The sequence below is a fragment of the Oryx dammah genome, unplaced genomic scaffold (genome assembly GCF_014754425.2).
Source record: "Oryx dammah isolate SB20612 unplaced genomic scaffold, SCBI_Odam_1.1 HiC_scaffold_1, whole genome shotgun sequence".
NCBI lineage: Eukaryota > Metazoa > Chordata > Mammalia > Artiodactyla > Bovidae > Oryx > Oryx dammah.
In genome coordinates, this window is record NW_024070185.1 from 81800841 (window position 1) to 81816483 (window position 15643).

General features: G+C 40.0%; 1 protein-coding gene across 6 annotated transcripts in view; it reads right to left on the reverse strand.

The window, feature by feature from the left end:
* Positions 1 to 11856, reverse strand: part of CDC14B (cell division cycle 14B) — a 129980-nt gene extending 118124 nt beyond the window's left edge. For all 6 annotated transcript variants that reach the window (XR_005721807.1, XM_040245355.1, XM_040245376.1 and 3 more), the window contains exon 1: positions 11672 to 11856. Coding sequence is in view for 5 of the 6 variants with exons in the window: in XM_040245355.1 (XP_040101289.1) it covers positions 11672 to 11831 (160 nt within the window). In the remaining variant the exon portion in view is untranslated. The remainder of the gene's footprint in view (positions 1 to 11671) is intronic.
* Positions 11857 to 15643: the final 3787 nt, after the last annotated feature.

Below are 15643 nucleotides of genomic sequence, written 5' to 3' on the forward strand. Positions count from 1 at the left end.
TCCATGTATTTTGGCATCTAGTATTGCTGCTAAAAGTCTAGAAAGTTTTCTTAGGGATTTAAATAAAAATTGAATGACCCTTGAAACTTCTAATCCAATTCTGAGAATATAAAGAAACAGTATGCTGTAAAAAAAAAAAAAAAAAAAAAAACAGAAAATTAATATGTAATACAGCATTATTAACTAAAGCACAGATTTTGCTCAAATCTCACAAAATTTTATGCCAGTGTACATTATTTGTTTTCATACATTACTCAAGACTCCACATTGTATTTAATTATATTGATCAGCTTCAGCTGCATGCAATAAATTCTGGTAAATTCTCTTTTCATTTTTATTACAAACATTTTCCAATTTTCCTTGTTATGGCTTCTTAGATATATCCCTCATTTTAAAAGCAGACATTTAATTTCCAAACATGGGAGTTTTAAAAATATCTTTGATATTAACTTTTCATTTTTGATACTAATTTCTCATTCAAATGCTCTCTTCTCTGCAATCACTTTCTGTGTTTCTGCAGTCTTCTAACTTTACTGAGACTGTCAATGGCTAAGCCATAAATCTCTTCTGGTAAATGTCACATTGCACTTGAAAATATGTGGGTCACTTTCAAGTATCTTTTGATAATGATCTCTAAGATAATTCCACAGTAATAAGAAAACACTCTCTGTATAATTTCAATACCTTTAGAGCATGAAATTTCTGCACCTGGTTTTATGTCTTTGGATATGTTCCAGTGTCTCTAAGCTTACAATCTATGGGAACTTGAATCTGCATCCTACTATTGTGTGAAAATTGTATAAATCTTAATTATGTTGAATTAGTTCATAATGCTTTTCAGGTCTACTATATTCTACTTCTCTTGTACATTCATTCTATTCATTTCTCAGAGTTTGATATTGAAACTCCAATTAAAAATCTTAATTTATCTACTAAAACAAACAATTATAATGTACAGTAGAACTATATGTAACTTTGTTCTGTATTTTCCAAGTTGTCTGTAAATGTGTTATCTTATTTTCACAATTTAAAAAATAAAAAAGAAAGATAAGAAAAATACAACAGAGGAAGAAAACCAGTAGTTTCAAATTAGAATATAATAGTGGGGTTAAAATCCCAACCTCAGTTGTGTTTGCTAGCTAAATTCTAAGCTTTTTTGAGTTTATTGTCAAAAAGGAAATAAATGCATGTTAAGATGTTTGTTTCACTTGGTGCTTCCAAAAAGCTAATGACAATAGTACAATATAAAATTCTAAGAGCAGTAGAGAACAGCTCCCAAAATGTAAAATCATGTTAATTCTGTTACACATTCGAGTCAAAGCAATTCTTCCCCAGCATCTATAAAAGAACGTGAAAATCAGAATGCTTTTCAGTTTAAGTCACACACACCAAATCTAGTTCTTAGAATATTTAACCATCTTCATCTTTACTGCCTCTAATTTAAGAAGCAATATTCAACTTAAAAGGTGCTCTGTAATTACCTCCTTTACCAATAAATAAGATATTCTTAAAAATAAAACAAAGTATCTCATTTTAAATTATGTCCTATGTGATACTTTGACATTCAAATTAGAGATACAGAATTAACTGGAATCTAGACCTTTCACTTTAGCTGTTTTAGTAGATATAGTTTTCAGTATACTGTTAACCACATGCATATATTCATATTTTATATATATATATTATGACTAGTTATATACCAAAATGAAGCTTTTTCTCGTTTCTTTTAAAGGTTAAAAACACGCACGAGAAAGACACCATAAGACAGATCATTTTCACCACATATTGAAAAAAATAATTCACTTTGTGTAGGAATTATCAAGTGACATTTCCATCACAAGTTTCTATAAAACTAACGCTGTTTAAATCTAAAGAGCAAAATTACTTAAAGATGACTTATTCCTTCATTGCCTGTCTTCATTGAGATAATGACTTAAGAGTATATTCCTTTCTCAATCTTTCAGTGATAACAAGCATGTTGTTACTAAATCTTCACATCCCCTCCTCCCTTCCTCAGTAATACTTGGCCCAGTGCCTTGTTCAAAGCAGTTGCTCAATAAACATTTGTTAAATAAATTTCATAGCACAACTTATACGAATACAAATGAGGATAAATGAGCAAAATGCAGAGAATGATTCAGCTGAGATGGTCCTAAAATAAAGGACTTTGCAGAATTCATAATCTGTAATGATATTATAGCATTATGGATTGGATATAAAAAGATCAATATCATAAATTGCATAGCAGTGCCAAGAAAGTAATTTTACTTTCAAAGTAGAACTTGAAGGAAAAACAAATATCATCAGCATCAGGAACAAGATGTTTTTCTATTGTGCAAAGTACACTGTCAACCAAATTTTACTGGTATAAAAGTAAACTATCTGAGAAATGAAATAAATATGCTATATTATGCAATTAGAACAAATTTACCCTGCCTAACTTGTTCAGCTTTTCAGACTGAAAGACAATTGGACCAAATTTTTGAACTGACTGGTGAATAAAGAACTCTAACAGAACTGCTCCTCTAGAATATGAATGATACTAAGAAAGGAGCTGAATTAAAGATGAAGAGAATAAAGTCAGAAAATGTTTAACTGAAAATAATATATGGGCCATTCAGATTTGTTCTTTTGGTAAATAACTGTAGTTGAAAATCAAAAAGAATCAGAATATTTTTTAAAAATAGGATATAAAAGAACTCCCCTGTTCCCAAAGTTCAGGTTGACATTTCATGAGATTTCCCTCTTATCAAACACTGTAAGATATATGCCTGGCCACTAAGCAAAGAAAGGCCAAGAAATAACTAACCTGCGGGGGGGTGGGGATCAAGAGCAGCTGTTACAATAACTCATTCTAAGTATCCTTTCAGCAAATGCCTACAAAAGTGAGATTCATTTTAAATAAAAATTTAGTATTACCAAAAACATCTACCATCTAAAACACAGCGCTCATAATTAACCCAACAAAATATCACAGCAACTACTTCCAGCATTATCTGTAACAGAAACCAACAGAACTTTTCATATAAAGACAGATTTCAACTTAAGTTGTAAACATATGAAAGATACTTTACAGTTAAAAAAAAAAAACTAAAACTGCTACCTAAGACTAAAATTAAAACAAGCAAACAGGAAGGGATGGAACCAAGAGTCACAACTAACAGGTTAAATCTACAGTTTTAAAATCATCAAAGAACTGCAAAGTATAGTCAATGATCTGAATACCTTTGTTGGAGCAGTATCCATGAAAAGCTATAGAAAAAAAGAGAGAGAGAAAGAGAAGGGCTTAAAACTTTCAAATAAACTTGAGAATCCAGATGAGATGTACACATTCCAGTTAAATAACCTTGTATATCAGAAGTTAAAATCAACTTCACTTTGGAAACTGTTTTCTAAGTTAATCCCTGGCTAATATGTTAGTCAGCACTTCGAGAAATTAAATAAATTAGACTAAACAACCTTGGAGGCTAAAAATCAAAAAATGTAAAGAAACAGTATTCGAAAATTGGTTATCTCCTGCTGCACCACCTTTTTGTCTTCAATACAATCTCTTCACTTTTCACCCTCAGCAACCCCTGCACCTACTTACCTCACTCATAAAGGTGTCTGACCTAAGTGAAGACCAGCTTTGACATAGAGATAAATCAATCTACCCAAGTTTTCCTTTCTATTTAAAGACAATTATAAAAGTAATTTTAATGTGAAGGCCTTAAAGGACTTACTAAGATCAAAAATATTCTGTAGCTAGCATGGGAAGAAAAACAAAATACTGGCTACTAAAATTATTTTTTCCCAGTGTAGCAAAAAAAAAAAGTAGATTTAAAGCTATCATTTCTTATTTATATTATTTTCTGACTCCCACCCCTTCCAAATAAATTAGGTTTCTATGCCACACATTAAACATTAGAGAGGCCTCTTGAAAGGCAATTTGTTTTACCCAAAACAAACACCCTCTCTGCCAAGAACACCACCAGTATCAATGCTTTTGGATCTGTGAAATACTCTTTAAAATGAAGGTACTAGAGCACAGTCAAGATTTAAGTTAGCCACTCTGAAAAATTTGTACTTCATCAGTAAATAATTAACTTTAAATAACCTTCTACCTGAGGCTCTCCCATGAGGTCTTTGCATTTTTTATGAAGAACTCCCCCACCCCCACCTCCACCCCCGTAAACTTAGTTGCGATTTAATAGTAAGCAATATGTGAACTCTTTAGTATAATAAAAATACATAACAATAGCCTCAGAAGAGTTCTGTTTTATTCTTCCTCTTACAAGAAATCTTTGAAGAGAAACCGTTAACGTTTTTCCCAAGGCAGAGAAGATTATCAACTCAGCGCCAAGCCTCCTCCGTGGCTCTGACAAATACTGAGCCAGCCTCATCTGGAGCGTTTCTGCCCTGAAGATCACATTCAGAAGCAGGGCGAGGAACACACTGCATTTTCACTGTTCTGAGTCATCGAACCTTTTGTGCAAGCACACATGTGAGGGAAATGTTTGATTCTGAGCCTGAAACCCTCCCAACCATGACTGACTGTCTCAGCATGCCCGCTGTACCCCCTGCCTTGCCCACTGCTGGCACACTTGATATACCAGAGACCATTTTAGGAGCCCTGGTTGTCATGGAGGCACCAGGCCAGGCACTTAACATGCGTCCCTTTCATTTCATTCTCCCAACAACTCTGCAGACTTTTTAAACAGAGGAGAGAATTCAAGCTCCAAAAGGTTATTAACAATCTAGCTGTGTTCAGTCCTGGAGTGGGGAGACACCAGCTTTCCCTGGTGTCCCGGAGCCTAACCACTAGAATTAGCTCTTTAAAAACTCTACCATCAGTTTTTCTTCCCCAGAGATTTCAACCATACTATAGTTCCCCTACAGGCTAGTTCTCCTTCAAACCCTCCAAGTTTTATTTTTTCAAATAAGGCAGAAAACATCACCTCCATGAGAGCAGGGACTCTCTCCAGCAGTAACTTGTTTTAAGCACTTAGGAGGGGGCTGGTGCAGGTAGGGATGGGGGAAGCCTGCCAGAGTACGTATTCATTACAGGTTGAAGGAATGAAATATCTCGAAGATTAGGGCTATAATGATGGCCAACTTGCAAAGTATTAGGTTGGTGAAAAAGTAACTGTGGTTTCAGACCGAAAATTTCAAATCACTATAAATAGGCTCAAACACATCTTTGTTAAACAAAATAGGAACCGTGACAATCAATACGTTTTTGCCAACGAGAAATAAGTTGGTTCATTCCTGTAGCGTAAAAAAAATCTGTGCTTCAGGATTTGATGAACTCTTGGAAAGCATTTTCTGCCTCCTGCTGGTTGTGGAAGCATTTTCCCTGCAAAAAGTTGTCAGGATGCTTGAAGATGTGGTAGTTGATTGGCAAGAGGTTGAGTAGGGCAGATGAGGCAAAACTTCATAACCCAATTTGTTCAACTTTTGAAGCGCCGGTTGTACAGTGTGCGGTCAGGCGCTATCGTGGAGAACTGGACCCTTTCTGGTGACCAACGTCGGCGGCAGGTGTTGCAGTTTTTATCCAGCGCATCTCAACAATTTGCTGAGCACACTTCTCAGATGTAATGGTTTCAGACAGCTACAGTGCATCAGACCGGCAGCAGACCACCAAACGGTGTCCATGACCTTTTTCAGTGCAAGTCTGGCTTTGGGAAGTGCTTTGGAGCTTCTTCTCGGTCCAGCTACTAAGCTGATTGTTGCCAGTTGTCTATGAAATCCACTTTTTGTCACACGTCAAGCCAATCAAGAAATGGTTTACTGTTGTTGCATAGAATAGGAGAAGACAACACTTCAAAATGACAATTTTTTTTTTAACTTCCAGTCAGCTCCTGAGGCACCCACTTATCGAGCTTTATCACCTTTCAAATGCCCAAAGACCATAGAATGGCTTGAGTTCTTCAGCAACTTCTCTTGTAGTTGTAAGAGGATCAGTTTTGATGATCTTTTCAATAGGTCGTTGTCAACTTCCAATGGCCGGCCACCATGCTTCTCATCTTCAAGGCTTTGTCTCCTTGACAAAACTTCTTGAACCACCCCTGCGCTGTACGTTCATTACCAGTTCCTGGGCCAAATGCGTTCTTCATGTTGTGAGTTGTTTCCACTGCTTTATGATCCATTTTGAACTCAAATAAGAAAATCACTTAAATTTGCTTTTTGATTTTCATAGTATAAAATAAACAGCAAGTAATAAGTCATTAGCAAAAAAAAAAAAAAGCAAGAAATGCACATTAAAATATGTATAACATAACCACATTTAAGAGTATATTCCAATATTAAGCAGGAAAGTTCAATAACATAAAATCACAATTACTTTCATACCAACCTAATACTAATAGCATGAGCTTGGAAGGACCTGAATTGTGTACTTAGTTTGCTTACTTTTCCAAGTTTACTAGATAATTATTCATCTCTCTAAATTCAACTTTATAAATACTATTTATGTTGCATCATCTACAAAGTAGCAGAGGAATAACTAGATGTTCAATAAATCATTTATATATAACTGTGAAGCAGCTTTATCTGTCAGAAAGAATAAAAAGCAGGTAATCAAGACTTTCCCAAAAAGAAGTTGCATCAATTTTGCCAAAATTACATCTTGAATTCCTCAGAGGGAAAAATGGACAACTGTGAAATTTCTAGATAATCTCTTAAAAATCTTCCAGAAAACACCAGTCCAGTCAATTCAGAGTTCCCCCGAGACTATGTCAGAAATATCCAAGAAATGTCACTGGTATGCACCAGTGCCTTCCTTCCATCCTAAAAATCCACAAAGTGGTTTCCTTCTAGCTCTCTCCAACCCTAATGAAATCTGGGGAAATCCATTCTCATTCTAAGGCACAGAGCAGTTAATCTGTGTCGACTGTCGACTCCTAGCATTAATACCATCTCTGTAACCCAGTTACTCTACTTTCCCTTCATCTTTATACCCAAACACTCTATGTGGCAGCAACACTGAAACTGTGTTAAGTGTCCGCCTTTTTATTGTTGCCTGAGAATTAGACTCAAAGCAGATGACTAACATGATACCATCAGAAATAAAGATGCTGAAGAAATAAGCAAGTACACAAATCAAGGAAATAAATTCACACTATGCACAGAGTAAGTATACACATGTCATGAATAAAAAGAAAAATGAACATTACAGACTTTGATGAGTTTCAGTTACTAAAACTCAGTAACCTAGTACATGAAACTCTTGAAGAAAAATTATTTCCTCTTTAATCAGTGCCCAGGTAAACAGCATTCCTTTTTTATTAAGAAAACTATGCTTCTATCACTGCAAACAATGAATATGCATGATTATTTTACACAGTAAGCATTCAATAAATTCTTGAACTAATGAATAAATTTTCCCTGTCTAATGATATCTAGCATGATTTTTAAAATCCCAAAAAGAAGGGGGGAAGATCAATGCTGTATCTGTTCAATTTTATTTGATGAGTATCCAATACACCATGAATTAATGCTTTTAAATAACAACCCTGACCTCAATTAGAGCTTCTCCAATAAAATTATTTACTGTTACAATATACTCTTTAAACAGTAGAATATAATGGCAGACACTGAAAAAGAGTTTTTCTTCAATTTAAGACAAACCACCAAGAATATCTTTTAAGGCAGTAATTACTGTCAATTTTCTCTACTAGTCTGGAAAAAATTTTTAAAGTAAAATAAATTGAATATGTGTACCAACTATTAAATCCTATAAATTATCAACCACAGAGATTATGCAGTATTGTATAGTCTTTAAATTGTTTCTATATTAATAAAGAGGAAAAGAAATGTGCTATGTCATTTATGGAAGGTCCTATTTAAGGGACAAGAATATATAGCAATCAAAAAGATTCAGATTTCTGGCCTCAAGGAGGTTCACAGGAAAATAAAAAACCTGACTGTGGGGAATTTCTTGGTGGTCCAGGAAATTCAAGTAGGGGAACTAAGATCCCACAAGCCTTGTGGCCAAAAAAAAAAATAGAGCCTGACTGTATCCAACACTTTTTCCCTGAGTATTTCTCTCATCCAGATACCTAGCTCCAAATTCAACTAAAAGCCCTTCTCACTTCCCTTCTTCCTCCTGCTTCCTAACTGATAACTCATTAGGATCTTATCTTTACTCGGTTTCTCTTTAGGATTAATGTATATAGTTTCTTTCATATGATTCACTGATACTGCAGCAGGAAAACAGGTAAAATTCACGCCACTGCATATGGCAAGAACTGAGTGAATGGCTAATGAGAGGTTGATGGGGTCTGCTAGGAATAAAACCTGGGTCAATCTGCTCCTTCTAAGAGTAGTGCCCAGTTTATCAAGGAGGTGGGCCAAATAGTGACCACATAACAAAGGACAGAGGAGCAAAAACAGGAATTAAACATTCCATGTTAAATGTACACACGTGAAATACCCTGGGATCTATGGGAATTCAACTTACAGATAAAATAGATTGTAACAGAAATGTCAAGGGACCAAAGTTTTTAAAAAATTAAAAGTAATATATTTAAAGGCAGAGTGGGGAGAATCATGTATATTAATGTTTACAAACCAACCCCACTGGGAAAGAATCTTCACAATCCTATAACAAGTATTGGTGAAGATGTGGAATAATTGATAATTGCTAATGAGAATGCTGGTGGTACAGCTGCTTTGGAAAAAAAGTCTGGCAGTTCATGGAGTTACCATGTGATCCAGAAATTCTACTCCTAGGTATATATCCAAAGGAACTCAAAACAAATGTCCACACAGAATCTTGTATGTGAATGTTCGTAGCAGCATTATTCATAATTGCCCTAAAAGTTCACTCACAAATGGATAAAACTGTATAAATTTGGCCTGGCCACTTCACATTTATAGACACAGTCACACATGTAGGTAGATAAGCACACTGATGCTATCTGTGCACAGCAAGGACTGGAAAACCTCCAAATAACCATTTATTTATTAGCATTAAATAAATGACAATTAAACCATACAATGCAACAATTTGTTGTTTAGCCGCCGAGTCATGTCCATCTCTTCTATGATCCCGTGAACTGTAGCCCAAAGGGCTCCTCTGTCCGTGGGATTTCCCAAGCAAGAATACTGGAGTGGATTGCCATTTCCTTCTCCAGGAGATCTTTCCAACCCAAGGGTCAAACTAAAATCTCCTCCTGCATTAGCAGGCGGATTCTTTACTACTGAGCCACCAGGGAAGCCCAACAATGCAACAATATGCAACCATTAAAAAGACCACTCTTGTGGGAAGGGGAGGGGAGCACAAAAAAAAAGAGAGAGAGAGAGAGAGAGAGAACCACTCTTGCTGGTATGGCACAATTTGCAGAAACTTAAATATGAGTAGAAAATTGAAGGGAAAGAAGATGTTACGAGAAAGGGAGACTAATTATATTTATACATCTGTTTTGACTTTAAAAACATGCATACACTATTTTCAGAAAACTGAGGGAAAAACAAATTGAGAAGGATGGTACCAGGTTGCCATTTGCTGAGGATAAGGTCTCAAGCCTTCCCTACAAACCCAATAAAAAGAAATTCCCACTTTGCATCCTAAGTTACTTTACTTATCACACCCAAACAAACTGATTTAGTATCATTTTTCCCAGGAAGACAAGACTGTCACTAAGCGACATATGGAGTAATTCTAAGGGAAGTTCATTTCCTTAACCCCCTGGGTTAATCTTATTGAGTTTAGACCCTTCCGTTATCTGGGCTTGTAATCTAAATAAGAGTATTGTGATTATATATGGTGCACCAATTCTTGCCTCAATATTCTGCTTGGTGATATCTTTTGACATTAATTCATTGATCACTACCTCAGGAGAGCAAGCCACACTGCATTTTTTTCTCCATAAAGAAGGAAAATTTACTCCAAAGACTTAGCTGACAGAAACTTCCTTTTAAACATAGACATTTAAAGGTATATATGTATACATTTAAATCCACATATCCTACTTTATGGTATTATACTTCATATCTATTTTGGTCTAAGCAGTAATTAAAACCAAATGAGGCAGTTCTACACGTACTAATACAGAACAATCTTTTTGCTAAGAAACACTGAAAACAACGTGCAAAACAATGTACTGTATGCTGCGGTGCTTGGGTACGGTAGAGAATGTATACAAGTAAACATGCCAGTCTATTTCTAGAAGGATTCACAAAAGACTAGGAGTGTAAGCTGCCTCCAGGTTTCGACACCCGGTTGCTGAGACCAGCTTTTTTCTATATATAATACTCCTGTTTACCTTTGGAATTAAGAATTCTGTACCAAGTAAGTGTTACTTGTCCTAAAATCAAATGCGATTCCAAAAGGCCCTTCGAAGAGGTATACATAACAAGACATAAGGACTGTGTGTGTCCTTCACCCGGGCCATCTCCTCGGCAGTGCACACCACTGGGACCTGGGCACAGCCTAAGCAAGAGGGCTTCACCTCCTACAGCGCCAGGCGCTAAGGTGGAGCTGGCTGGGCAGGTGCGAGTGAAGACACGGACTTACGGCAACCCCTTCCTCCTCCTGCCTCCTCCAGTCCCCAGGGGCCTCTCCTTCAGTGTAGAAACCTTCCGCTCTACACTCTACTTTCTGTGAAACGGACCTTAGTTTTCAACTGCCCATCAATCTAAAAAAAACATTTCTAATAAATTTCTGTGTTTGATCTAAACTAATGTTCTGAATACTCCAGCTCATCTGGTTTAAGGCTACGAGCGGGAAACAGTTTACATCAATAAAAACCCTACACACCGAGGTGTACACACTCCACGCCACAGAAAACGGACTGAAAATTCCCTCAAATGTAGACTAAGCTGGGCTGTTTACGAAGCGTTTCCACATACATCATCACATTTAACGCCTTCCACAAGCTTCAGGGTCAATCCTGGCAAACCCTACGGCTCCCAAATTGGATTTATAAAGTCTTCAAGAATTGTAGAAGATGCACTAATAATAAAGCAGCTATCAAACGGCTGCTTTTCTACCTGCAATTTCTCAGAAGTGACAACTCTGGGCATTCATCACACTGAACGGTTCAAGTGCCATCAACGTGACATTCCTTCCAGAAGCAAGACAGGGGAATTATCCCGAGGTCTGGGGTGTGCTAGTGCGCGCGCTGGGGAGAGGACGAGTGCAATGAGGACCAGGGCGAGAATCTGGCTTCCGCGCCCGGCCAAGGAACGCCGCCCCAGACGGGATTTCCCACAGAGCAGCGGAGGTTTGGCAAACGCCAAATAAACACTGCAGCTCCGGTGCCGGCGCTTTCAGCGCGCTCGGGGAATCCTTTGGAGTGATTCGGAGGTTCAGATTCCTTAAGGGCCAACCAAGCTTGCAACCCAGGAGGCGGTATCAACTCGAATTTAGGAAAATCCCGAGGCGCCGAACAGACGCCAGCAATTTAGAAAGGTGACCCTCGGGCCATCCTGCTGGGGTAGGAGGATGCAAAACAGATAAAGTTACAGCTCTCAACAAACGCAGATGGAAACTCGGGGTAGGGGGGCGCTCCCAGAGCCAGGCTCCTGAAGGGGGTGTGGCCGACTAGTGCTTTTAGGGGGTGGCGTGGAGGCGTGTCAGTCGGGCCCTGGGAGACGCCTCTGCTGCCCTAGGTGGGTGGGCTAGGACCCCCCGAGCCGGGTGCCGCGTGTCCCAGGCGCCCCGCCATGCTCTCGCTTGCTGGCTCACCGGTGATATCCAGGTACAGATCGTCCTGCCGGTCCAGGTGGTGCAGTTCCTGCGACGTGGAGCTGCGGCTCTTCTTCACTCCCGGAGAGGACGACGAGCACCGCCGCGAGCAGGGGGGCGCGGCGGCCCAGTTCGGCCGCCGCTCGCTCTTCCGCTTCATGGAGGCGGCCGCGGCCCTTCAGGGGACCACGACCATGGCCTCGCGCGCCCACTAGCCCGCCGAAGCCCCCGCCAACCCCGCGCGCGGGCGCTCGGGGCGGCGGGCGCGGAGCGGCGCTGCGGCGACGGCAGGCGCTGGCGGAGCCCGGCGGGATGTGGCCGCGCGAGAGGCGGAGGAGGGGCCTGGCCCACCGCGCCTGCCCCGCTCCCTCCTGCGGCCGCCGCGGGACCCGCGCAGCAGCCCTCGCTACAGCGCCTCCTGCCGCTGCCGGCGCCCCCCAGCCCGCCCCCAGGTGCCCGCAGCCCGCTGGCGCGGCCGAGGCGAAGGTGCTGCCGCCAGCGGCTGGAGCTGCTCGGGATAACCGCGCGCGCCCACCGCGGCCACTGACGCTGCAGCAGAGGCGCCAGAGCACAGCGGGCCGCGGCTCCTGGGGACCCCAGGAGGGCTGTTCCGTGGAGCTTCATTCACAAAAAAGGGCCCACAAACCTCCTCGGGGCCCGCAGACTGAGGCCTTTCATTGGTCAGCGGGGCGTGACGTCACGTAGACGGGGCTTTTCTACCGGCAGGTAGTTGGTGACGCCATAAAGAAAAGTCTGAGTGGTTCCGCCAATCAAAGATAAAAGTGTGCTCGTGACCCTTGGCAACCTCCCCTACTTTTCTGCTGCTTCTGTGTTACCGGAGTGCCTAGACCCCAGTTCCTAACTTCCTTTAGAGAGTCACCGAAGCTTTACACAGCCGAACAACTTAACTCCAGTTCTTTGGCATATATATTATTTTAAGTATTTCTTCGTTTTCCCTGCAATTTTGCCGAGTGAAAGGGGCTCTCGCCATGGCTACTGGCTTGGAAGAGTATGAACTTCTTAAACTGTCTGCTGTTATTATAGACTTAATGTAGAGTTGATTTCAGAACTTAGTAACTATTAAATCAGCTACGCTCTTTTTATTTATTTCATTCTGACCTATGCCCACAATTCAAATAGACCAGACAAAGCGTCTATTAAGAGGCCAAAACAATCTACCGTGGAAACAACGATTTGCCATAATGGTTTGCACCTCTAAGTCCTTCATCTCGGAATTCTGCATCCAAATTGACTCAATAGTTATGCATGCCAGGTGCTAAGTTTTGTTACTGTTTTTTTAACCTAAGCTATCAACAGGTCCTTAGGTAAAATATAAAATACTATATTGATTGTTGAAGTAAAATAAGTATTGAAGTATTGAAGCAAGTGATGAATTTAATCCTTTACCTTTTATCAGGCAAACTGTAAAATTATATTCCTTTTTTTTTTTTTTCTACTGGGTTAAAATAATGCCTGGTCTTTCTAGAACTTAACCAAAACTGTCATTTTGGAAGCCCTTTAAATTTCCATGATGGCATGGAAAAGACTGACAAGACTGGAGGGCAGTATTTAGATTTCATATCCCCAAATTCTACATTTTGAAAGGTATTCCTAATTTTTCACCAGTATTTTAACGTTTTACACTGCAATTGCTGCCAGCCTCTAGAAGAAAAAAAGATGACTTTGAGTCAGTTCCCCAGGAAGCCTCTCAGAAATGCAAATTTCCATGAAGTACCTCCCAGAGGGGCATTGACTTTTACTGTTAAGGCCTTTGCCTAAAGCACTACTAATTAAGGAGAAATGGGGTTTGGGAAAAGCTGTGTCTGTGTGACTGTGGCTTTTGAACAGCCTGGAACCAGAGGTCTGCCACTTAGACCTGAAACTTAGTAATCATGTTCATTCTCCCCGCTTCCCATAAGGAAATCAGTCAGGGAAGGTCTTAAATTTAAAATGGTCTACATGTTGTCTGTAAGGGCAGCAAAGAAGCAAGAGAGTTGGGAGGCTGTGAAGTACTGGTGCAAACAGAGCCTATGCAAGCAGAAACCTACCCATCCCACTTCCTCTGTTTTGACTGAGAAGAGAAGGCCTTTCGCACTGAACTGAGGCTCAGTGATAGAAAGGCTGCCGTTTTTCAGACTACCTGTCATTTTACAAGAGTAGGTCTTGGTTTTTGTTTTATTGTGTTGATGCCGAGCAGAGTCCTGTGGGCATGGAGGCCTTTCTGTCCTCCATTTCTTATAGGCAAGACTCGAGCCTCCATGACTTTCTCTCAGTTCCAAATGGCAGAACAGTTGCTGAAGAAAAGAGGAACAGCAAGGAAACCAGCTGAAGCAAGATTAAAGGACCAGAAAGGCTTATCACTTCATGGCAAATCGATGGGGAAACAGTGGAAACGGTGACAGACTTTATTTTAGGGGGCTCCAAAATCACTGCAGATGGTGACTGCAGCAATGAAATTAAAAAGACGCTTACTCCTTGGAAGAAAAATTATGACCAACCTAGACAGCATATTAAGAAGCAGAGACATTACTTTGCCAACAAAGGTCCGTCTAGTCAAGGCTATGGTTTTTCCAGTAGTCATGTATGGATGTGGGAGTTGGACTATAAAGAAAGCTGAGCGCCGAAGAATTGATGCTTTTGCACTGTGGTGTTGGGGAAGACTCTTGGAGAGTCCCTTGGACTGCAAGGAGATCCAACCAGTCCATCCTAAAGGAGATCAGTCCTGGGTGTTCATTGGAAGGACTGATGCTGAAGCTGAAACTCCAATACTTTGGCCACCTGATGCAAAGAACTGACTCATTGGAAAAGACCCTTGTGCTGGGAAAGATTGAAGGCAGGAGGAGGAGGGGATGACAGAGGGTGAGAAGGTTGGATGGCATCACTGACTCGATGGACATGAGTTTGAGTAAACTCTGGGAGTTATTGATGGACAGGGAGGCCTGGCATGCTGCAGTCCATGGGGGTCACAAAGAGTCGGACACAACTGAGTGACTGAACTGAACTGAGACTTATCAAGATTAGGAAACTGGACCACCTAAGACCCTGCACATATGGTAATCTTGTCAGCCGCCACACCCTCTTGAAACTTTTCAGAAGAAAGAATACAAGACTGTTACTGCCTTGGTCTTTATTGAATACTCCTTCTGACTATATAACCTTTCTCTGCTCACCAGGGAGCGGGGCACAGTTCTTGCGCTAGCCTGCTGTGTTCCCCCTTTGCCTGGCAAAGTAATAAAGCCATTCTTTCTTTTTCCTCCGTAACTCTGTCTCCGTATTTCCATTTGACACTGGTGCACAGAGAGCCAAGAGTTTGGCAACAGTATTGAGGTATAATTGACATATAACATTATATTAGTTTCAGTTGTACACATAGTGATTTGAGCAAAATATCACAGTAAATCTGGTTAACATTGAGTAGGTCTTGTTTTGAGTAAAGGATACATGGGTGTTGTCCAGTTGGCTCCTTAGATTAAAGAAATTCAAGTACTCTTTGACATTCTGTTTATTAGACAGTAACTTATCTAAATGTCAGGCTAAGATTAAGATGTCAAGAAGTTCACTTATATCAATTTGTTTTCTCTCACCTTCAAATGCAATGTTCAGGCTAGAAACTCTAATAAAATACATATGATTTCAGTAAAAGTTAAAAATATCAATCACTATACTGTTAAGCATTTTCACATTTTACAAACATTAAAATTATATAGTTTTGTTAAGAATAACATCATTAAGAGAGAAGTTATATGATGACACTCTGAAATTATGTAGAAATATCTTCTATTTTGGGAAATAGGTAGTCCATATGTGAAGCATAGGCTTCCCTGATAGCTCAGCTGGTAAAGAATCCGCCTACAATGCTGGAGACCCCAGTTCAATTCCTGGGTCAGAAAGATTCTCTGGAGAAAGGATAGGTTACCCACTCCAGTATTCTTGGGCTTCCCTGGTGGCTCAGTTGGTAAAGAAGCTGCCTAT